Source organism: Pinus tabuliformis, chromosome 3_1 (genome assembly GCF_031772625.1).
Source record: "Pinus tabuliformis cultivar Carrire ecotype Pingquan chromosome 3_1, CPIR1, whole genome shotgun sequence".
Classification (NCBI taxonomy): Eukaryota; Viridiplantae; Streptophyta; class Pinopsida; order Pinales; family Pinaceae; genus Pinus; species Pinus tabuliformis.
In genome coordinates this window covers 434836310-434862198 of record NC_142301.1, presented here as the reverse complement: position 1 = coordinate 434862198, position 25889 = coordinate 434836310, and the positions used below count along the sequence as shown (strand labels likewise).

General features: G+C 40.8%; 2 protein-coding genes across 6 annotated transcripts in view; one reads left to right on the top strand and one right to left on the bottom strand.

Annotated features, from left to right (window-relative positions):
- Positions 1-7734, top strand: part of LOC149187622 (uncharacterized) — a 39314-nt gene extending 31580 nt beyond the window's left edge. The window contains exon 3 of the mRNA XM_089409711.1: positions 6976-7734. Coding sequence (XP_089265837.1) covers positions 6976-7734 — 759 coding nt within the window. The remainder of the gene's footprint in view (positions 1-6975) is intronic.
- The window catches only part of LOC149187621 (uncharacterized), a 227300-nt gene that overhangs the window by 196292 nt on the left and 5119 nt on the right, over positions 1-25889 (bottom strand). The window lies entirely within an intron of this gene.

The window sequence follows — 25889 nt, the reverse complement described above, 5'->3', positions numbered from 1 at the left end:
CAGACAATTCCTAGATCTGGACAGAGAGGAGAGGATTGAATAATTGTTGTCCATTGCTGAGAGTATTAGAACTGAGTGTGTCTTATCACAAAAAGGTTGAATGCTTGATTTTTGAATTGTTAGAGATCTATGCATTAAGACAGCGATTGAGTCAAGTAATATCGTACTACTGTCAGAGTCGTGCATAAGTCAACTTGATGTACTTACCATTCTTCATCTAAAACATGGATCAAAACTTCATAAACTCTCTTAATAAACTAGCAGGAGAAATCAGCAGATCCCTCTCAAAGGGGCTCTATGTCATTCTTCAGAAAAAACAGCCAAGAGATGTGCAGGAGGGGTAGGAAATAGGACACAAAATTTATGTTCTTGAGACAGATTTGAAAAACATGAGGGTCACATGGAAAGTTCTCTTCAAACTTGATGAACTAGAAGCCCTCCTTTCCAAAGTGAGCCAGTTAGAAGGGAAGAATCTAATTTGGGCTCTAAAACCAGCGATGCTTGCTCTCATACAACACAAGTTCTTGGAGGAACCTTGTGAAGGGTTAGACTTCCAGTTGTATCTTGTCTCAGTCACATCATGAGACTAACCGCCCCTAGAGCTCCTTACAATGATGATGTTATGAGGAGAGTTTTCAAGCTGATAGCGGGTACTTTTCAGGACTTACACAACAGTGCAGGAACAACATTTGGGAAGAAGCTTGAGATTTTAGGAGTTATGGCCATAACCAGGACTTATGAAATCATGTTTGATCTTGAGTGTGATGGCTTGATCCAGCGATGTTCCAATGCTTCTTCAGCATTAGGAAACATCATCCTAACACAGTCAGCACACATGCGGTCCATCTTGTCATCATGTATGAAAGGTCGTGATGCCATTTGTCGGGAGTTGCAGTCTTGATTGTTGTCTGTTTGGATGAAAGAGCAGTTGGTCTCACATGCTGCTTATAAGCTAGCCGAAAGGTTGGTAGAGCAGAGCATTAAGTTGCTCAGGAGACACTTGACCAAGGAGGAGCTACTCAGGTTTGTGGGATCATGCAGTAGGAATGAGCTGAGGAGGAAGGTACTCTGCTTCATCTGCAGGGGACCTTGGGGACCTGACCACTCATGCTCGAGTGGCATTGAGGCGATGACAACAGTAGAGCAGGGAGATATTCTTTATGTCTGTCAGGATGAGGATTCTTCTTTGGACAAGTCCATGGGTCCATACGATGATGCCTCTGAGGAGCACGCGCAGCCGTGTGGAGTTGATGACAGTAGCCCAGATATGCATCCATGTGTGGTAGAGGAGTGGGAAGGTCAAATTCTTAACCTTCCAAGTGAAACTTGGAGTCGTGGAACGACCCTCTTATGAGGGTCTTGTATGAGTTGGATAATGAGCTCTGGGAGCCCCTGGGGGCTTGGGGTACTTCTTGAAGCTATGTGAAGCAACAAAACTTATAGCTTGTTGACTTTAAATGTAAAAATACACAAATGTATTTGTAAGTAATATATTATTAATATATATAAATGTACAAGAGATGATCAAATGTTACAATGAGGCCCTGCTTATATACTTAAGTGTAATGACCAAACACAGTAACTAGAATCTGAAATACAGAAAGCTTGAAGAATTTAAATTTGTACTTACCTTAACCGCTGCTGATTCTGCTGGTGATGTCGTGGCTATTTTGATCCAATCTCCGGGAGACCAATACCACCCAGCCAGACTGAGCAAACCTAGCTGCTCAATCCAGAAAGCTTCTCAACAGAAGCTCTCTGTCCCTCCGTGCCCAGAACCTCAGACGGCTTAAAGCTCTTCCAATGGATAATTATCTTCCTCCTGGTGAATTTCTGCTTCTGGTTCTTTCTGCTCCTCTCTTGTTTTCCCCCCCTCTCTCAGTTCAGGCCTCCGGTTTTATCTACGGGCCTGGCGGTGGCCGCCCTCCTAACTGCAGCCACCGCCTTCCCTCGTCCCGACACGCCTTCCACGCATTGATGCTCTCAGATCTTTTCCCTGTCAAATGCGTTCTGCTATAAATGTTCAGTTGATCGTAAGCGCCCCCTTTTAAAAGGGTCCTTTATTTGATTTTAGGTTTTTTAGCATATCGTTTAGTTTTAAAGTTTTAATTTATATAAGTTTATAAAGTTTAATTATATATTTTATAAAATTTAATTTATATAAGTTTATAAAGTTTAATTATATATTTTATAAAATTTAATTTATATATGTTTATAAAGTTTAATTATATTTATAAAACTTAACATATTTATTTAAAATTCATCATATTTGTTTTATCATAAAGTTTAAAATTTTTACATAGTGGATCAGTTTAGATGGGCCGTTACATACACCCCCCCTTCTGAAAACTTCGTCTCGAAGTTAGAGTTTTAGGTTCAAGGTTTTAATGGACATGACCTTTTCTATCCAGGTCCCCAAGCTATTCAAAATCATCCTATCCTCCCTAATCTCTTCTACTCCCATCCTATCCGTCCTCTACCGGAGTATGCCATGGCGTCAGTTTTACTGACCTGACCATTCATAAACTCTAAGGTGACAGCGTCGGCTATACCGACCTGATTCCCAGTAGGCATCCGACAGTCATCATCACACGTCTAGGGGAGCGTGATCCGCACAGTCCTCCCATGACTCCAGGGTTCGAAGGATAAACGGTGGGCAACACCTCCACCCCTCCTAGTAGGATTTAGGGTTAATACCCTATCATAGAATCACTTGGAGCTTTAATTGTTCTGAGGTTCTGTCGTCACGTGGTCATCCCGGTAACTGTGTATTACCTGCAATCAGACGCTTATCCATGCATTCGTAAAATGTGCATCAGCATATTCAAAATAACTCACATATTATTCCCTTATGAATTCACCTATGATACTATAATACAACATATTTTGCCATATTCCATGCATGTCTTTTGACGTTCATCTAGAATGTATTCACTTCCTGATTTCTATCCCATTGATCATATTTGACAAAAATAAATAAATCCGATCTATAAATAAATGTCTTTACTTTAACAACTATAATTTAGTAAAATGAACCACATATATTGTTTTGGTATCCATGTACCAGCAGGAATTTAAACATATATTATGCCATAAAGTTTCATGTTTATCCATAATCATTCAAAATGTTTCTGAGTCTCTGATTGTAGTGAAGTAAATATATACTAAACATAGTGTAAAGTTCTTCAAAATGGACATAAATTAGGGTATCTCTGACATATGTCCTCTGTATTTTCCCAAGTTGCTGATCCAGGACTATACTTGTCCCATTGGACCTTAACTTGGTCCACCAGACGGTTCCTCAGCTGTCGAACTCTATGTTCCAGTATACGTAACGGTTCGACCGTTATGACTCCCTCGTCCGATACCTGCAATTCTTTCCACTGGAGGTTATGAGATAGATCAGCTATATAATGTCTTAATACAGAAACATGAAATACATTATGAATTCTATGCAGGTGAGGTGGCAGGGCAAGACGATAGGCAACAGGTCCAACTCTTTCCACGACTTTAAACGGTCCTATAAATCGGGGTGACAACTTTGTCCCTTTTCCGAATCGAATAGTACTTTTATTTGGTTTGATGCGGATGAAGACCTGATCCCCTACTTCATACCTCCTATCAATTCGGTGAGTATCAGCATAACTCTTTTGTCTATCCTGTGCTTCCTTTAATCGCTGTCTAATTTGTCTGACCTGAGCTTCCATTTCATGGATTAATTCTGGTCCTATTATCACTCGATCTTCTAACCTGTCCCAACTTAACGGTGTTCTGCAAGGTCTGCCATATAAAGCTTCAAATGGAGGCATCCCAATCGAACTGTGGTAACTGTTGTTGTATGCGAATTCGACTAAGGGTAAATACTTTTCCCAGTGTGATTGCTGATCCATCACATACATTCGCAACATGTCTTCAAGTACTTGATTTACTCTTTCAGTTTGCCCATCAGTCTCAGGATGGTAAGCAGTGCTTAAATTTAGTTGAGTACCTAAGGCTGTTTGCATGCAAGTCCAGAATCTGGAAGTGAATCGCGAATCTTTGTCGGATATAATCTTCTTAGGTACTCCATGAAATCTGATAATTTCATTTATGAATACTCGAGCTACGTCAGCAACATCGTAAGTATCTCTTACCGGAATGAAATGGGCGCTTTTTGTTAATTTATCCACCACTACCAGAATGGCATTGTGTCTTTGAGAAGTAAGAGGTAGTCCAGTGATAAAATCCATAGAAATGGTCTCCCATTTAGACATAGGAATGTCGTGGGGTTGTAAGAGGCCCGCTGGGTGACAATGATCTGCCTTTACTTGCTGACATTCCAAACATTTTGCAACAAATTGAGTGATATCACGTTTCATGCCTGCCCAAAAGAAGAGTTTCTTGGTATCCGCATACATTTTCCCTACTCCAGGATGAGCACAATATACTGCTTTGTGGGCTTCCCCAAGGATGGTATCTCGAAGATCTTTATCATCAGGAATGTACATCCTTCCATGGAATCATAAGATCCCATCGTTTTCTAATTCATAACCCTCAAATTTAGATTCTTTTGCCTTAATACCCTCAAGACTTGCTCTCACCTTTAAATACCAGCTGTCTTTTATAAGATGATCCAGTACTCGTTGTCTTAAGTCCACTTTAATGGGTATGAGAGAAAATATCCGAGGTCTCCTGCTTAAGGCATCGGCTACTACATTTTCTTTTCCCTTAATGTATGATATTCCGAAGTCATATTCACTTAGGAATTCACTCCATCGCCTTTGCCTGGCATTTAAGTCTCTTTGGGTGAACAAATATTGTGGACTTTGATGGTCGCTTTTAAGTGTAAAATTTCGTCCCACTAGATAGTGTCTCCAAATCTTTAAAGCTAGCATTACAGCGGCCAATTCTAAATCGTGAGTAGCATAGAGTTCTTCATGAGGTTTTAGCTTTCTGGAAGCATAAGCTATCACTCCCCTATCCTGCATCAATACTGCACCCAGCCCTTGCTTGGATGCATCAGTACATACCGTAAAGTCTTTGCCCATATCAGGGACTCTTAGGATTGGTGCACTAGTGAGTAGTCTTTTGAGTTCAGAGAATGCTTTATTACATTCCTCGGTCCACTCATACTTAACACCTTTACGCTGAAGGGTTGTGATTGGCTTTGCGATTTTGGAGAATCCCTCCACAAATCTCCGGTAATAACCGGCTAAACCCATAAAGCTTCGTATCTCATGTGCATTTTTCGGTATTGGCCATTCCATGATCGCTTTTACCTTCTCAGGATCTACTGAAATCCCTTCACCTGATATGATGTGACCCAAATAATGAATCTTTTCCTGAAAAAAAGAACACTTGGATAGTTTTCCATATAACTGACGTTCTCTAAGGCAGGACAATACTATCCGCAAATGATCTTCATGCTCTTCTTCATTCTTGGAATAGATGAGAATATCATCTAAAAAGACTTGCACAAATTTATCAAGATATTGACGGAAAACACTGTTCATAAGATTCATGAACACGGCTGGCGCATTTGTTAACCCAAATGGTACCCATGCACTAGATTCAGCAGCAGTAAAATATATAGTTTGCAGGGGTGAAAAAAAAACCACATAACTGCACTTGTTTGCTCAGTTCTCTAAGAATCTTCTAACTTTGTTTTGCTTCTCTTCCAGTGCTACTCCTGAGGTTTCTTTCTGGTTAAAACTCTTAATTTCACGGACTGCTGCATTATTGATCCCCTCAACTGAAAAGGAAATGGTGCTTGCTTCTACCTTAGATGCTGATCTTAACTGTGATGCAAGCAAGCATCGCAATAACTGTAGCTGCCCAATATGGGCCAGGCATTCAACCAATGGTTCCCACGTTGAATTTATGAACTCAACCTTTTTGTATACAGAACCACCCAGGTAAGGGATTGAAGCAGGTGGAGCTAATGCAGCATCCAGACTCCCAAGTTGCTCCAGATAGCTTGTAATATCAGTATCACTGCTATCAGTGCAGCGTTGAGACCTGTAGTTACAGTAAAAGGATGTTGATTTTTTTTTGAAATGTTTATGAGATCAGAATCGAAATAACTGTCGAAGATCAGTTTTATTTGGCATTGTATAGATGAATTTGTTAGCATACGAAGTTGTGAATACTTTTGTTATCAAACAGAGGGTGCTGATAAAATATTTTCGGGCCCTGTTATTAAGGCAGCAAGCTATTCAATTTACTCCTGTGAATTTTATTTTGAGATGCTAAGATATCAATCATTTTAGAAATTTCTAGACATTTCTCCTCCTAGCATAAACAGTTGGTACACGACGATGTGCATCTGGTTCCGTAGATCAATTAGTGCACGTTGAAGGCTTCTTGTGATGACAAAACTTAAGAAATATCAGTCATCCCTGAAGGTCCAGGATTCAAGCAATCTGAAAGACCGCAACCAAACATCTCTTTGCCTCCTGCATCAAACCACCCACTCATAGGAGCGAGATACATAGACTGGGATGGATCAGTCAAATGGAGAATTTGTTGCAGCAATCGCCCCATAAAAGTTGCCTCGCTTGAAAGGTCTTTGATATACAAGAATGTACTTTTCAAGTCCTGTATTCTCCTCTTAAGATAAGCATTGCATTCCAGCTCAATGTTATGACTGAGTACTAGAATGAACTCTTCTTGCCATATTTTATGTTACTTTAGTTACTACTTACTTTGGGGTAACATTCTTTCCCTTCTAAACACACGTTTTCACTTTAATTTTTAGCTTTGTTGAAATTAGTACTTTTTCTAAAATTTCCATCCCTTGCTATAGTGCACTCTAAACAATCTTCCAAGAATATTTTGTTCTATTTTTGTATATGTTTTTTTTTTTTTTTTCTTTTACTGTGTATTTTGACTCTTGAAAGCTTGAATGAATGGAATGCCTCTCATCACTTGTTAGAAATGAATCAGCTGGAAGGTTAAGCATTGACATGTTTGCAAGTTCATCTTTTATTGTTGTAGCTTGCAACTATTATTTCTATGAAGGGATGCATTCAGTGGTCCAAACATGGTTCCAATAGAGATCATCATGAGAGAACCGATTTTTTGACTATGGATAGAGAACAAGGAGCAACTGAAACATCTGGAGAAAATTTAAATGGAAATCCGGTCACGCTACAAAGCTACGATGAATGGCAAGAAAACAGAAAGAAAGCTGGCTTTTGGGGCTTTACCATGCAAATTGTTTTCCAGACATGTGCAGGTGCTGTGATGCTGACAGACATTGTTTTCTGGTTCATTCTTGTTCCCTTCCTGTCATCCAAACATTTCAGGTTGAAGTTGTTGATAGGATGCATGCATTCAGTGAATGCTTTTTCCCTTCTTATTGACACTGCGCTCAACAATATGAACTTCACTTGGTTCCGAGGTGCATATTTTGTGCTGTGGACTACAGTGTACATCATTTTCCAGTGGATTCTCCATGCACGCGGTTTCACTTGGTGGCCATATCCATTTCTTGAGCTTGCAAAGCCATTGGCTCCATTATGGTACTTTGGCTTGGCACTCTTGTGCATCATATGCTATGGAATCTTTGCTTCGCTTATAGAGCTCAAGCGACGACTCTTCCCCAAATGTGGTGAAGCATCTGTGATATCATGGAAATGTACAAAGAATGAAATTGCCCTATGGGACTTATGGAAGAATATGTCTAACCCACAGCATTGGCTTGAATTGTTTAACACAAGGAAGAGGTTCGAACCCCCAAACTTACATTTCTAGACGAGATGGAAGAAGAGTAATTATGCGTATTGTCAGTGCATTTTAGTATGACATAGTTAGCGCTTTGAGAGTTGGGAGGCACGGCATCGAACAGAGGCTCGGATTGCAGCCCCTTCAAATCCATACCGCAAACATAAAAGAAGGAACTATTAAAAGAAAGTAACAAAGGGACGTCTGCAGATCGAGAGCAATAGAGTACAGAACTTTGGCGGTTATAACAAACGCGCCATGGTAACTTCGGTAATTAATGTATATTTGAATAAGGCTAACGGTTACGATAACCGTGGGCGTATACGGTGGGAAGGTTACACGGATGCGATAAGCTTTTCTAACCTAATAGCATCACCGGATTTGTAGCGTATACCGTGGGAAGGTTACACGGATGCGATAAGTTTTTTTTTCTTAACCTAATAGCATCACCGGATTTGCAGCGTATACGGTGGGAAGGTTACACGGATGCGATAAGCTTTTCTAACCTAATAGCATCACCGGATTTGCAGCTGAGATATCACGAGATCGTATCCCATCAAAGTATCACTGGTGATTTATACAAACATAAAATCGATGGTTATTTCGGTAGATCGCGAGATCAAATCCGCGTAAAGATCTTTCATCAAGATCTTAAAATTAAAGAGCATTTTCCCACGGAAGTTTTTTTTTTTAAAGTTTGGAAGTATATTATAAAGATTTCAAAAGAATTACCCATGACGGTTCACAATGGACACAAAAGATTTTTGCAGAAAAGGGCAGTGAATGAAATACAGAGACGACAGCCTGTAGAGGTTTTAAAAAAAAATCAATTTCATTCTTCATATACCAAGAACAACAAATTGTGGCCTGTAAGGTCGAAAAGGGTTTGAACAACACCCTCTGATACCATCTGTAATGACCAAACACAGTAACTAGAATCTAAAATACAGAAAGCCTGAAGAATTTAAATTTGTACTTACCTTAACTGCTGTTGATTCTGCTGGTGATGTCGTGGCTATTTTGATCCAATCTCCGGGAGACCAATACCACCCAGCCAGACTGAGCAAACCTAGCTGCTCAATCCAGAAAGCGTCCCTCCGTGCCCAGAACCTTAGACAGCTTAAAGCTCTTCCAATGGATAATTATCTTCCTCCTGGTGAATTCTGCTTCTGGTTCTTTCTGCTCCTCTCTTGTTTTCCCCCCCTCTCTCGTTTCAGGCCTCCGGTTTTATCTACGGGCCTGGCGGTGGCCGCCCTCCTACCTGCAGCCACCGCCTTCCCTCGTCCCGACACGCCTTCCACGCATTGATGCTCTCAGATCTTTTCCCTGTCAAATGCGCTCTGCTATAAATGTTCAGTTGATTTTAAGCGCCCCCTTTTAAAAGGGTCCTTTATTTGATTTTTGGTTTTTTAGCATATAGTTTAGTTTTAAAGTTTTAATTTATATAAGTTTATAAAGTTTAATTATATATTTTATAAAATTTAATTTATATAAGTTTATAAAGTTTAATTATATATTTTATAAAATTTAATTTATATATGTTTATAAAGTTTAATTATATTTATAAAACTTAACATATTTATTTAAAATTCATCATATTTGTTTTATCATAAAGTTTAAATTTTTTACATAGTGGATCAGTTTAGATGGGCCGTTACATTAAGCAGGTGTCCTTTCATGATTGGGCATGTCTTTTAGACATGCATTTTCAGTTAACTAATGACTATTTAAATAATCATTATTTTGATTATTCATTATTTATATTTATTTATGTTTATTTTATTTTATACAATTTTATGTTCGTAACATTCCCCTTCCTTCAAAAGCTTTGTCCTCAAAGCTTATTGTTGGCAGTTTCCTTCGCCTTAACCCCGAACAATTTTCTTCACTTTGTGTTTTGTCATCTCGGCATATGTAACTCGACGTCACTGGTAGCTTAGCTTGTATAATTCGTTTTTTTAATAATTAAATAATAATAATATTATTATTATTATTATTATAATTTATATATATATAGATATACTGACTCCTTTTTTATTTTTTTTATTTTTAATATTATTTTTTATTAAATAACTCTAATTATTATTATTATTATTTTTTCAAAAATAATTAAATAATTTTAATTAATTAAATTATGTTAATTTAATTTATATGTCATCTATAGTGAGCCCGAGTTGTATATTAAATACGGTGTATCGAACCCTTTACGTACACAGAGTCCGTACGAATCGACGTGCCGCCAAGGGTCACACTTCACACCTGCTGACCCTTCACCCGGGCACACCGCTTGATGAAATATGTAGAGCGTGCCCTTTGTCACCAGGTTGATGGCACTCAGATCCACAAAATCGGAAAAAGTGAATGACTTTTTGTCCCACTGCAAAAGTCTGGTCGACGAAATTTTCACTGGGATATTGTCAATGTGTGGGCCAAGAGAGGGCATCCAAGGCCTCCAAAATTCCTAGAATGAATCAATCCATGTACTGTTATCCTCGCGCAACTGAACCTTGTACAAACTTAGCTCAGATTCTTCCTCCCTCTCAGAAACCCTAATATAATACAAAGTACAGTTAGTGGTCCACAGTGAATGACTCCCATCGTCCTGAAACTGCATCAACAAATGGTGAGGTGATTCGAGAGCATTGATGTAATATGTAGAATATTCACCGTGCTCACGCATCTCGTAAAGATACTTGAGAGGATTTGCAGAATCAATGGGTAGTGTAAACTCAAGAGATATTGGTGGCTCCTCGCTTGAATCAAAGCCAATTACTTTATCGATTAGTTCAGGACTCACATTCAGTTCACGTTGCCACTGAGAGTGCCACTATGTTCCATTGTTTCTTTCAAAGAGGCTTCAGACAACAAAATCCTCTATTGGGTCATTAGTTGTTGTTGATATCTCATTGTTTTCCTTTGTCTCTGCTTCCAACTCATTACCAAATTCCTCAGCTTTCCGTTTGAGATTATTTTTAAAAATTTGCAGGCGTGAACTTTCATCAGGTAATGGTATGTAAATTAATTGTTCAAGCCTACCAGGCCTTGGCAATGCAGGATTAATGATATCTGGCCTATTTGTAGCCCCAATAATGATAACAGTTTTCTTGGTTGTCATGCCATCCATCTCTGTTAACCACTGATTTAGGACTCTACCCGCAGCACCACCTGCATCGCCAACATTGCTCCCTCGTTGTCTAGCAATAGTGTTATCACAAAAAAATGATCATCTAGCCATAATTTACTAGATGGATCAAAGTACACCATGTAGGGCCAATTTTACCATAGTAAAATTGCTTTCACTATGAGAAACTACTTAATAACCCACATTTGTTAAGCCATTTATAATTAAACCCATGAAGAATAATTAAATAAATCACTATTTATTTAATTATCTTCTAGGAATAACTAATTAAACCATTGTTTAATTAATATTCCATGTCACAATTGACCCAGTTATGAGAACAAAATAGATAAATCATTATCTTATTTTTCTCTAGGAATAATTAATTAATCACTAATTAGTTATTCTTCCTTGTAAAGTTTGACTAAATCCCCTAGGAATACTTAAATAAATCATTATTTGTTTATTATTCCTTAACCATATTTTTTGAGATAATAAATAAATCATTTATTTATTTATTATTTCTAAATAAAAGTTTAAATACATTTTCCCTCTAACCAAATATAATAAAATATTCCAAATGGCTAATTACAGAATGGGGTTAATAATATTTTATTATTGCTCATTATTCGAGGATAACCTAATATTTTGTTATAAATAGAAGGGTTTCACATTCATTCTTCACTTTCGATTATTTTCATTGTTGCACTCACTGTTGCAGCTCTGATTATTATCATTGTCGCACACCATTTCTCTTTTCCATTTGAGTTCTCATTGAGCTCAAACATTTCATTTGTTGGGTTTTACACATTATAGAGGAGAGAGACTCTACAAAAGCTGAATACATTGAGGATAGCCAAGAACCCATCCCATAGAGGGGGACTAGTAACATTATTTGTTCCCTTCACAGGTGTTGTTTAATAAAATATATTCTTTATATATCTGGTTTCCATTGGATTGTTGGAGTTACTTGCCTTATTTCATTTTGTTGTTTAACTAGATCTGTTGCATAGATTAGGGCTTTGGCAGGTTTTGCTTCTATCATTTGCTGCAGATACATACTGTTAACAGCCATTTTTATTGTTAGGGTTGTTTGTCATCCACGGCCTAAAGTGATTTCTTTTCGTACACCTTCGAGAAGAATACTACATAACAAATTGGCGACTCCACTGTGTTTTTAATTCTAATTCAGAAACCTGGGTGACCTTCAGTTTTCAGCTTAGGGTTTTTCTTTTTCAGTCTCTTAATGTTGTTTACTAGCATTCTAACCCTAGATCAGTCAAATTTCTAACTTCTGCAAGTTTTCTGGTTATTTCCACAGGTCACAGGAACCAGCCGCGACAAAGACGGCAAATTTTTCCAAGACTTGCCGCCTGAGAATTGAGGAGCAGAAATCGCACTTTTTTGCCCCAAAAGTGCAATCTGGAGGTCCAGAGTGCACTTTCTGGCCCAAAAAGTGTGATATCCCCCTAAATAGTCAATACCTGCGATTTTAGGGTTTCTGAGATTTTTTCTTATCTGTTTCTGGGTTTTGTTAAGAGTTGTCTGTTGGGTTGGTTGACCACTGTCTTAACTTGCTTAGGCCTTGATCTACTCCATTTCACTCGTCGAAGTGGAATTTAGCCCCTTAGGGCTTCTAGTACGCTTCCACCTTTATAGGAGGAGTTTAGTTGAGTAAGAAGTCTGAGTTTTTGCAGAGCTTTCAGCCATATTTTCCATATTTGTACCTTCCTTTTTTAGATCTTCACAGATAGGTTGTTTCCATCCAAAGTTTCATCTTGAACCTTGTTTGGTCATTTGCCTTAGGGTACCACTATTTGCCCTAGGTTTCACACCCATCTCCCTATCTTTTTGCAGCGATTTTCCTCCCTGGTTTTTTGCTGTTACTGCACCACTTTCCAGCAGCATAGTGTCATTTGATCCCAATCACACCAACGCTTAGATCTCTTGGCCCTTTTTGTGTGTTTTCAGTTGATTTCGCCACCAACTAGCACAGTGTTTGCAAACCCAGTTTGGGTGGGGTTTAGATAGTTGATTTGTTGTTTATTTTCTATTTTTAATTTCAGTTTATTTCAGCAATCTTTTTCTTTTTTCAAACACGATCTGGGCTTAATTAATAAACACACTTTCACACACAAGCACACCTTAAGCGAAGGGCGCTTGGTTTACACCGCCAAGCCAAGACTTAATTAATTTATCTCCCCAAACAGAGACAAAAACATCTTGTTTATCTCCCTTCACCATTTCCGTGTTGCTTGTGTCTTACAACCATTGCACCACCAAGGCGTTTGTCGCGGAGACTCTTAGGCCTTCATCCCCAGTTTCTACTTGGACGTATTACTCCTCCCTGCAGGGTTCCAGTTAATCATCCCTCGAGTCCCCATACCGACTCTTCTTCTGGTTCATCTGATTCCTCATCCGATTCCGAGCCTCCTTCACCACATACCGTCATCATGTCAGGACCCACTGCAGGTGCAGGAAACCAACCTGGTGTTGGCTCCGGTTCTACCCCGGTAGTCACATCTAACGAAACCGTTCTGGCAACTCCAATGCTACCTTTCATGGTTGGGTTAAGCCTCCTGGATTTTAGCCAATTGATTAATGACCCTATACACCACGATGTTGGTTGGCCAGCTATGTCAACTAAGCTTCCCTCCGACATTCCCAAGTTTGAGGGTAATTCTGGAGACCCCACCAATCACGTCCGCTCCTTCCATATGTGGTGTTCATCCAATTCCATCACCGATGATTCCATTTGTCTTCAGTTGTTCCAACGCACGCTCACTGGAGATGCTGCGAAGTGGTATGTCGACCAGCCCGTCGCCTCTCATTCCACTTTCGCGACGGTTGCTAAAGCATTCCTTTCATACTTTCAGTTACCTCTCCGATACAACACCAATACAGAGCTCTTGACCGCATTCTGTCAATCCTTTGCCACTTGTCTTTCCGATCATGTCCAAGAATGGCGTAGAAGGAGGAGTATGTGTCGTGCTCCACCCTTTGAAGATCGTGTCTACCTCGATTGGTTTCTTAGGACTCTTTTAGCGCCTATTGCCAAAGATGTCGCGTCTCACTTTCCTCAAACAAAGGAAGAGGCTCTCCAGACTGCTCTGAGATATGACTTGATTTATGCTCAATCCAGTTATGTCTATACCGTTATACTAGACCTCCCCCGTCCTAGTGGTGCCAATGCACTGGGGGCATCTCACGCCGCCAACGGTATCGTTGGAGCTATTTCACATCCTTCACCATATACTCAACAGAGTTATGGCTATCCGCAAGGGGGCACTAGTTCCTCCAACGCTTATGCACCTCCTGTCAGCAACGTGTATTCAGGACAAAGCACCTCTTATGCATTCACCCAACCACATGAGCAGATGGTAGGGCCAGCTAGTGCTCAACCTATCTACCAAACCGTTGCCCCCTCACCATCTTACAGCTATGCACCGCCAAGCGCTCTAGCCCCTCAGGCATTAGCACCGCAGCCTCCCATGCATCCTCAGCCCCAGCAGCCACCGCCCCCTCAAGGTCAAGTGTTTACACAGCAGAGTGCGACCAATCCCCAAAATTCGAAGAAAAAGAATAAGGGGAAAGGTAACAAGGGTAACTAGGGTAACCAAGGTAATCAACCTAATGAACCCCAGGGGAACCAGCCTAACACCAACAACCAGCAACAGGGCGACCAACCCAAGCAAAACAAGGCTATTCGTACAAACAAGTCTTGTGCATGTTGTGGTGTACATGGCCATTATACTCATGAGTGTCCCCTCTTACCCCAGATGCGCCAAATGTGGGAAGCCCAAGCAGCTTCTAGAGGTCAACCGCCCATGCAACAACCGCCTCAAAATCCTGCGCCATCTCAACCGGTTGTGCTCACAAATCCTTTCCCTCAACAAGGATTTGTTGTTGCTCAACCTCAACAAGGTCAAGCAACCCACCCTCCCCAACCTTTTGGTCCTGGTGACTACCAGATCCTCATGATGAATTCTAACGAGGTCAATACCTCTAATATCAACTTGCAAACTCGGTCGCGTTAATATGACAAGCCATCGACTTCATCTGCCACTGAGTCCAAAACCAAAGCATCTATTGAGCCTCTTATGACACCAAATGGTCCGCTACAGATCCCTCAACCTAAAGTTGAGTCAATTCCCAAGATCCCCAAGGGACCATTACGCCGTAACGTGACTTCTACCTAAGTTGCCCATACATACAGTATAGTAGACGACTTGGCGCAATCCCCTACTGCCATGTTGACGCTGGAAGTCCTCCAGTCGTGCCCATCTCAAAAGAAATCTCTACTAGCTTCTTTGGGCGCAGTAGATCCTTCAGACGATTGTTTGATTGTCTTTCCTATTGATACGTCAAAAAATCCTCCATTACCTCCATCCATTGCTTTTCAGATACCAGTCAGAGTCCGTAATGCCATCATCTCCCAATGCATTATTGACGAAGGCGCATCCACCTGCGTGATGTCCACTATTGTTTGGAAGCAACTCAAGTCACCTGAGTTGTCCCCATCCACCATCACTTTGCGTGCTTGGGACGATCACTCCTCCCAGCCTCTCAGCATGTATCACAATTGTCCAGTGACTCTTGTGGGCAAGACTGTTCATGTAGACATCGAGGTTATTGATGCCCCTCTAGATTACAACATTCTATTGGGTCGTAGTTACACTTATGCCATGTCAACCGTCACATCTGCGGTTTTCCGCAAGATGTGCTTCCCCCATGAAGGGAAGATCGTCATTATCGATCAATTGACATACTACGAGCCGTCATCCTTGACCTCCCCTGAGTCCATTATCTCGTTGATGTCCGACAAGCAGTCTGCCACCCCTCTCACCGGTGTTTCACCTAGAGTCTACAAAGACTCCTCATTGTTGGGTGCTTTCCCTGGTCCTCCCCCTCCCATCTCTGAGCCTAGCTCTTTGAGTGTTTGCATGTTACAAGCGTCACGGGCTGCTCAAAAGCAGTCTGGTACATCTGATCAACAGCCAGCTCCTCAGCACCCTACTGTTACCATCTCAGCTGAGCCATCTGGATCCACCCCTCCAGGACCTCCTCCTTTCGTGGGTGCCTCCCCTTTGTTCCCACCAAGAACTATTCCGCCAGGTCTCAACCATCCCGGAGTTGTTCCGCCAGGACATTACCCTGCCAGACAGATACCTTTCTTGTTTCCTCCTCCTGGAATATTTTTTGTCCCTGTCATGGCTTCATTGACTCTCCCTAATATGACTTTGGGGATCCCTGTATGGTACATTGATCCCCCAGCGAGCACTCCGCCCGATCAGCTCAAACCATATCATGCTTTGACACCGGTTCAATCGATTCCTACGACCCCTATCGCTGCTTCAGTTCCACCGTAACCTCAACAGGAACCCACTCCTGTTGCGAAAGCATCCAGATAAGGGGGCAAAGCCAAGAGGAAAGAACCTAAGGACAAAGCTCCCCAAGCACCTTCAACTCCTAAGCCTCCAAAGTCAACACCTCCATGCGCTTTATGTGAGGTTGTTGGGCATGCCACTAATAACTATCCTAAGCTTCCTCGTCTCAAACCTTTGGTTCATGAAACGTTCCCTGAGTCAAATATCCCTGAGGTCCAAGTTACCTTACCAGGACTAACCAAGAAACTCAAAACGTTGCACACAAATCACCCTTGTGCCTTGTGCAATCATTATGGTCACTATTCCCATTGTTGCCCTCGTCTCAACGAATTTCGTGATTGCCTTCAAGTGCTTTGCAAGTACAAGGCCACTCATAGTGGATCACCTACTCCTCTACCTGTGGATTCTGGTACCACTAGTACACCAAAACAGGGGGACTCTGGTCCCACCATCGTGATCCCTCCCCCCGATGTCGAGATGACGGACTCCACGGTCCATATCCTTTACCTATCGTCATCCTTGAGTTCCTCGTAGGAAAACCTCTCTGAGGTTTCTGCGTGCGCTTCTATCGAACCTCCTTCGTCGGAAACCCAGGTCTCAACATCAGTAGATTTTCCATCTACTAGCTCATCGTCTACCATTTCAGATGATGCGTATGTGAACCTTCTTTCTCATGATGATGCACCAGGTACTACCGCCGCATCATGTAGTCAGTCTTCCTTCCGTCCGCTCATCTTCCATTCTAATGAGGACATCATGAAGCTACGTTTACCCCTGATTACCCTTGGGATGATATGCACCATCATGCGTACTTCCTGCCACAGCAGTCTCATGACCAATATGTTGTGGAATCAAAAGACTTCATCCATGGTGAAGTCGATTGGTTTAGACATCCCATCCCTACCCCATATGCTTTCAAAGAAGGGAATATGGCCAACATCTCTCCTACTATCAAAATCAACATTTCCAATAAACCAGGGATCGAAGAAAACATTACCTTGGGGGCACAGTGCACCCCGGAAGAAATTGAAGCTTACACCAAGCTCTTCAAAGAATTTTGTGATGTTTTCGCCTGGTCTTACTCAGAGATGCCCAGACTTGATCCCGCCATTGTTGAACACCATATCGACACATGGCCTGATGCCACTCCTGTCCGTCAGAAGTTGAGACCCATTCACCCTTCTCGTCATGAGGCCATAAAAGCTGAGATCGACAAGCTCAAGCAGGCTAATTTCATCTATCCCATTGAGTATACCACATGGGTATCCAACCCGGTTCCTATTCTCAAGAAGCAAGGCACCATTCGTGTCTGCACGGATTTTCGCAACCTGAACAAAGCTTGTCCCAAAGACAACTTTCCCACACCCTTTATTGATCAAATCATTGATGAGTGTGCGGGGCATGAGATTTTATCCTTTATGGATGGATTCTCGGGTACAACCAGATCAGTATCTGCCGTGCCGATCAGTTAAAGACTGCGTTCATTAGTCTGTGGGGAACCTTTGCATATAGGGTCATGCCATTCGGCTTAAAGAACGCCGAAGCCACATTTCAACAGGCCATGTCATACTATTTTCATGACTTGGCGCACCTTATCCTTGCTTACCTTGACGATCTCACTACTTGCTCTAGGTCTCGGGCGCAACATATTCATGATTTGTACACCATTTTCCTCCAATGTCGCAAGTATAACATCTGCCTTAATCTGTTGAAATGCATCTTTTGTGTTCCTATCGATCGTTTGTTAGGCTTCATTGTGTCGAAGGACGGTATCACTCTTGACCCCCTGAAAGTTCAAGCCATTCTTGAGTTGCCACCTCCTCGTACCTTGCGCCAATTACAAAGCCTTCAAGGCAAGGCCAACTTCCTTCATAGGTTCATGCCTGACTATGCGACCACCGCGCATGGGTTTCTTAGACTCCTTCGCTCAACCATTCCATTTGTTTGGGATGATCACGCTCAACAGTCTTTTGATGCCCTGAAACATGCTCTCACTTCCGCTCCCTTGATCAATCCCCCTGACTTCACAAAGGATTTCATCCTGTACATCTCAGCTTCCGCCCATTCGATCGCTGGGGTCCTTATTCAAGAAGATGATGATCAGAATGAGCACGCTATCTACTATGTCAATAAGAACCTCGTAGGTCCCCCTATGAACTACTCTCACAAAGAGAAGTTGGTGTTGGTTGTAGTGTTCTCCGTCCAAAAGCTTCGTCACTATATCCTTACGCGTACCACCATGGTCGTAACAAATTCCAACCCCATGACCTTCCTATTGAGTCGACAAATCATTAATGGGAAGTCCGCACGTTGGATCGTCATCCTCCAGGAGTTCGATCTTGATTTTGTTACACCTAAGAGTAAGAAAGGTTTGGCCCTCGCTGAACTCATTTCTCAATTACCACTAGTGCACGTGATCCGTCGAATAATGACAAGCTCCCCGATGAACACTTGTTCATCATCACTTTGGATGATCCTTGGTACAGAGATATTCTCACATATTTGCGAACCCAGAAGTTCGCCCCCCATCTTACTCATGATGATCGACAACGAATTCGATACCAGGCCCCTCGCTACCTTCTCATCAGTGATGATCTTTATCGTCGCGATGTGGATTCTATCCTTTGTCGTTGTCTCACCCATCTTGAAGCAGAGCAAGTGCTAAACGCCTATCACAGTGGCGCTTGTGGTGGTCACCTCTCCGGTATGGCCACTGCCCAAAAATTCATGCACGTTGGTTACTTTTGGCCTTCTCTCTTCAGCGATTGCATTGAGGCAGTCAAACACTGCCCCAACTGCCAACATTTTGCCCCAAAGGCAAGAGCCCCACCGGCTCCCCTCCATCCTGTCATCGTAGTTGGTCCTTTCTGTAAATGGGCCATTGACTTTATGGAGTGTCGACCACCATCTGTTAATAACCATAAGTATATTATCGATACAGTTGACTATTTTACCAAATGGGCTGAGGTCATGCCAACGTCCAACAACATGGCGGCTACCGCAACCCTTTTCTTTTTTAACCATGTTATCGCTTGATTCGGGGTTCCGAAACAATTGGTCTCTAACCATGGCCGACATTTTGAAGATGAGGTATGGCGTGAGTTATCCTCACTGTTGGGCTTCCAACACTAGTATTCATCGTCTTATTACCCCCAAGGTAATGGACAGGTTGAAGCAGTCAACAAGATTCTCAAAACAATGCTTCAGCAAACAGTGAATAAGCACAAGACCAACTGGCACCTTATGCTCTTCCCAACTTTGTGGGCCTATAGAACTTCTGTCAAAACCGCCACCGGGTTCACTCCTTTCCACCTTGTTTTTGGCAAGGAGGCAGTCTTACCAATCAAGTGTAAGATCCCTTCCCTTCACCTAGCTATTGAACTTCTCCCTGACACCCAACCATTAGAACAAAGACTTATCATGCTTGAACGCGCCTCTGAAGACCGTTGTGTTGCTTTGCAAACCATTGAAGCGGCCAAAAAGCGCACCAAAGCCCAGTATGACTGAAAAGTCAACCCTCGTGCCTTCCATGAAGGTGATCTTGTTCTAGTGTATGACCAGGCCCATGATACCCTGGGACATGGGAAGTTCGAATCATTATGGCTAGGACCTTACATCATTCGTAAGGACTTAGGCAAGGGGGCATATCTCCTGGAGGATTTTGAAGGCCAACTCCTTCCTAATCCTCGTAATGCACTCTACCTTAAGAAATTTTACCCATAGCATATCCCATTGATTTGCGCGTATTTATTTATGTCATGCATTTAGGTAGGTTGCTATCCTCTTTCGCTTCAACTCCATTGGTCTTTCTCTGTCTCTCTCTCCACTTCGTTGTCTAGTGATTGTGTCCTTACAACGTACTTCAATCATACGTTTTTCTCCTAACACTCGTACGTTGGGGGGCAATCTGTTGTCACAAAAAATTCATCATCTAGCCATAATTTACTAGATGGATCGAAGTACACCATGTAGGGCCAACTTTACCATAGTAAAATTGCTTTCATTGTGAGAAATTACTTGATAAACCACATTTGTTAAGTCGTTTATCATTAAACCCATGAAGAATAATTAAATAAATCACTGTTTATTTAATTATCTTCTAGGAATAACTAATTAAACCATTGTTTAATTAATATTCCTTGTCACATTTGACCCAGTTATGAGAAATAAATAGATAAATCATTAATTATCTTATTTTTCTCTAGGAATAATTAATTAATCACTAATTAGTTATTATTCCTTGTCAAGTTTGACTAAATCCCCTAGGAATATTTAAATAAATCATTATTTGTTTGTTATTCCTTAACCATATTTTTTGAGATGATAAATAAATCATTTATTTATTTATTATTTATAAATAAAAGTTTAAATACTTTTTCCCTCTAACCAAATATAATAAAATATTCCAAATGGTTAATTATAAAATGGGGTTAATAATATTTTATTATTGCTCATTATTCGAGGATAACCTAATATTTTGTTATAAATAGAATGGTTTTACATTCATTCTTCACTTTCGATTATTTTCATTGTTGCAACTCTGATTATTATCATTGTCGCACACAATTTTTCTTTTCCATTTGAGTTCTCATTGAGCTCAAACATTTCATTTGCTGGGTTTTACACATTATAGAGGAGAGAGACTCTACAAAAGCTAAATACATTGAGGACAGCCAACAACCCATCCCATAGAGGGGGATTGGTAACATTATTTGTTCCCTTCACAGTGTTGTTTAATAAAATATTTTCTTTATATATCTGGTTTCCATTGGATTGTTGGAGTTACTTGTGCTTATTTCATTTTGTTGTTTAACTAGATCTGTTGCATAGATCATGGCTTTGGCAGGTTTTGTTTCTATCATTTGTTGCAGATCCATACTGTTTAACTGCCATTTTTATTGTTAGGGTTGTTTGTCATCCACAGCCTAAAGTGATTTCTTTTTGTACACCTTCGAGAAGAATACTACATAACAAATAGAATCAAGCTCATCAAAAAACAAGACACAAGGCATTGACTGTCGGGCTTTGTTGAAAATCTCTTAAACATTAGCCTCACTTTCTCCAAACCACATAGTTATTAATTATGGGCTTTGCACTCATTCGCAATAGTTTTTGCAAGCAGCGTCTTACCACAACCTGGTGGGCTGTAAAAGATTACTCCCTTCAAAGGAGACATGCCAAACTTATTTTCTCTGGGTGCTCCACTGGATATTGAATAGTCTTCTGAAGAGCCCTCTTGACATTTTCCAAACCAACAATGTCCTTTTTGGCAGCAACACAAATTGGGTCATCATATGTAAGCCCATGTACAATGATATGAGTGCAACTTGCATCATATCGACCCACATTGAATCCACCATTATTTTGAATCCAAATATCATACTTGATTTCTGCAGGAGGATCGAATCCAGCTAGGAAAAAACAAACGCCCTGAATATGTTTCCCTGGTTTTCAACACTACACTGCACGGTATCTTCATTATCATTATGGTTTCCTCTATCTTCCTCCTCATTACAATCGTCATTGACTTCATCTTCATGTGGATCTTCTTCATTATGATCAAGTTTATCTTCTTCATTATTAAATATAATGTTTTGTGCATTATCTTCATTATTTTGATCATGGTTTTCTTCCTCCTCTTTCCCATAATCCACTTTTTCTTTTTCAAACATATCATCTTCATAATTATCGTCACAAATATCTTCTTCTTTTTCTTCTTCCACATTTTCTTCTTCATCATCATCAATGTCTTCTTCAGCATCTTCCTCATTGTTATGATATTGTTCATCTTCTTATTTCTCAAGATAGTCCTCATCCACATCAAGACCAGCTTCATCTGGATCCTCATCTTGATCTATATCAGCTTCATTGGAATCATCATCTTGATAATTTTCACCATCGCTATCATCTTCCTTATTATTGATTTCCTTTAGACGTGCTGTAACTTTTGCATATAATATTTCCCATTGCTGAAGCTTTTCTTGAATTTTACTAAACTGCTCAATGAATTCAGGATGTAAACGTAATGGCATATTGTGCGGTGAACAACGTTCAAAGACTTGCATGGTTATATTGTGTGGCGAACAACATTCAAAGACTTGCATGGTTATATTGTGCGGCGGATAACTTTCAAAGACAAACATGGCTTTGGTACCACTGAAGCAACAAAACTTATAGCTTGTTGACTTTAAATGTAAAAATACACAAATATATTTGTAAGTAATATTTTATTAATATATATAAATGTACAAGAGATGATCGAATGTTACAATGAGGCCCTGCTTATATACACTTAGGCAGGTGTCCTTTCATGATTGGGCATGTCTTTTAGACATGCCTTTTCAATTAACTAATGACTATTAATAATCATTATTTTAATTATTCATTATTTATATTTATTTATGCTTACTTTATTTTATACAATTTTATGTTCGTAACACTATGAACGACCATAGGGTGAGTGGTTCACCTTCCCCTAGTGGTGTGCTAGATACAGGGTGAGTGGTTCACCTTCCCTTGTGATACCCCATTATGGTTGACATGTGTGTAGGGTGAGTGGTTCACCTTCCCCTACCCGGACACATGTATGTAAGGTGAGTGGTTCACCTTCCCCTATGATTAGCATATGCATCGGATGAGTGGTTCACCTTCTCCTATGGCTTATCGGCAGGATGAGTGGTTCACCTTCTCCTGTCGATGCCCCATCACACATCCTACCCATAGAGTCCGGGACTCATGGGAAGTACCTCTCATTTGGCCAATGAGTTGGGAAAAGATGGTTAGGAACCATAGCACTACTGATGGACGCATCGTGTACTGCCGTACTCCATATGACTAGGATGCATGGTGTTCAACAACTTGATCTGGGATCAAGGAATGACTTTTGTCAGTGAAGAGTGGTACGATCTGATGACTCACTCTCGATCACTTCTTCATTATTACTTCATGGTTCAGCAGAGCAGAGCAGGGCAGTGATAACAGGGATGGTACAAGATGACAGGATGGCATGATGACAGATGGATTGGCAAGTGGAATTCTTCCTAGTCAAGAGGGAGTGTTAAAATTGGCAACTAGAGCCAAATTCCACCTTAGGACAACTCATATGATGGAGGTGATTATTGCATTGGATTCCTCTTTTCAAGAGATCCAATTTTGATATAAAGATCATCTCATTCTGACAAGGAGAAATGGAATATTGAATTTATTCTCTCTCATGCATAAATTGTCAAGGTCGGCCTCAGTCAAATGTAGGCTCAAAAGCCCAATAGATATGTCTCCTCACCCTCAACGAAGTATATAAATAAGAGTGACCTCTCTCCTCATTTGGACAACACTCATCTCATCACATATCTCTCTCTCTCCTCTCTTGATTGGTTCGTACAGCTTGGAGGCAGCCTTCTCTACTTCCCACATGTGAAAGGAGGACAAATTTCTGGGTTTGTTTGCTGGTCGAATTTTAGGAAAACAGACCAGCGTTGACCAGGGCTCCTTTGACCAGCGTTGACTTCATTTTTTAGGGCAAAAATCCGATTTTTGAAGGCCACATTTATTGGCACAAATTTCGAGGAGTTTGGGACAGTTTGACCAAGGTTGACTTCAGTGTTGACTTCAAATTTCACTGCAAAATTTATAGTTGTGTTTTCTCTCTCCTTTGACTAGTTTGACCAAACTATTTTGGGTTGACTTTGACTCTCTTGGAAGGCCGAATTGATCTTCTGTTGATCAAGCTGCTTGGAGGACATTTTGGGGTTGCTTTGACCAGTGTTGACTTTCTGGTTAGGGCTATAGTTGACTGTTGTTGACTACTGATTTTGACAAGATTGTTTTGGGCAAGTTAATTTGATATTTGTACTCTCTCTCTCTGTTGAACTATTGAATAATATTAAGAATATTTGATCAAAGGGTTTCCCCACATTGGGGTTTTTCCTTGGCATCCACCACATCTTGTGTCCTCTTGTCTTGGCTTGTCTTCTGCACATGTTTTTATGTTTTATCTGCATTTACTCAATGTGTTTAAGTTAATGTGATTGCTATTAAATATAACTGGAAATTGTCATTGGGCTGATAAAGAACATTGAAGTAAATTGTGCTAAAGCATAGAACATACCATTGTTATCTAAAATTAACAAGATCTAATTTTGGTCGTTGGAGTCTCAACAAAGGATTATAAGAAAAAATTCGATGGGGCTTGGAGAAATTTCTTGTGCAATTCGATCTCATGAGCAGATCGATTTCCTGAGTAGCAGCATTCAGTTGCCGGAGAGAGAGCCAGAGAAATCGAAGCAGTGAGAGAGGGGAAGGGACAGTGAAACCGAAGTAATATTTCCTGATCCAATGAGTGCATTTGCAAAGAGGTAGAGAAGCCACAGTGAGGCTAACGCAGAGCAGCGCAGTAGCCTCTAGAGGCAAAGTCGAATTGTTGGGGAGAAGCAGAATTTCAGTGCTAGAAGTTGAGCAAAGGTTCCAGAGGCCAGGAGAAACGGTTTCCTAGACATTGGGTAGACAGACGGCTTGAGGAGAAGTTGTTCCAAGCTAAGAGCAGCAGTAACTGCGCTAGGGTGACGCAATGACTGCGCAAAGGCAGTTTGGACAGCTCAATTTGAGCTGAGGTCAGTGTTAAGATTTGCCTGTGGAGTGAGGAATTTCTCCTCACTAGATTTTCTTGCCAGTATTTCTCTGTAGGATTGCCAATTTCGGCATCCAGTTGTACTCAGATTATTTCACTGCTGCATAATAATAAAACCCTCAGTTGTTGCACCGGTTTTCCCAAGTTGGGTTTTTCCGGGGACATTGGTCCAAAAATAACTGTGTCACTTTATGTATGTGCCATAGTTTTAAAATTCGGTCGATTCGAAAAGGAAACGGCCGAGTTGATCTGTTTCATTGCCCAGAAATGTGACTCGGTGGAGGAAACGGTTCAGTAGGCTGAGTCATGGCTGACTCGGCCAACTCGGCCGTTTCTGTATTGACTTGGCCGAGTCATAACCAGTGGCCTGTAACCCCATCAAAACAGCCATTTGACATTTTTTTAATGAAATTTTGAAGTGTTTGCTGATTGGTTTGAACTCCAATGTGTTTTATGAATTAGTTAAATGTTATTTGGGGTCCATTCCCCCTCCCAAACCCTATTTAACACACTCAAATGCTCTCTACTATTGATATGCTATTCAAATTTCATGGTAATATTAAATTCTTAAAGTAAAAGTGACATTCTCCTTAATCTTCATTTTCATCCTTTTACTTAAATTTTTAACATTACCATGAAATGACTCGGGATGTTTGAGAGTGGTTTCGGCCTCATTGGATTTCATATGGAGAAAGTAGAATTTTAGATTTCATTCAAAATCCAGCAGACTTATGAGTTTTTCAGGATTTCAGGATTGGAGGATTGCAATGTTTCCATTGTATTTTGTCATGTATTAGGGTATGGAACTCGTATTTAATCAAGAGCACCAATCCCTCTATGTACCTTGATGTTAGTGACATTGGTTGTCGAACTCCTCTGGCATTCGCTCCCAAACCAGGAGCTTCTGAAAATGTCGCTCCCACTCCCGTTTTCGCTCTCGCTCCCCACTTTCGCTCCTGCTCCCAACTTCCAAGTAACATTGAACCAGATGATGTTGGCAACTCTAGCAGTAGCCAGTAGTACTGGTCACGGACTTTTGTTGTAGAGGCCA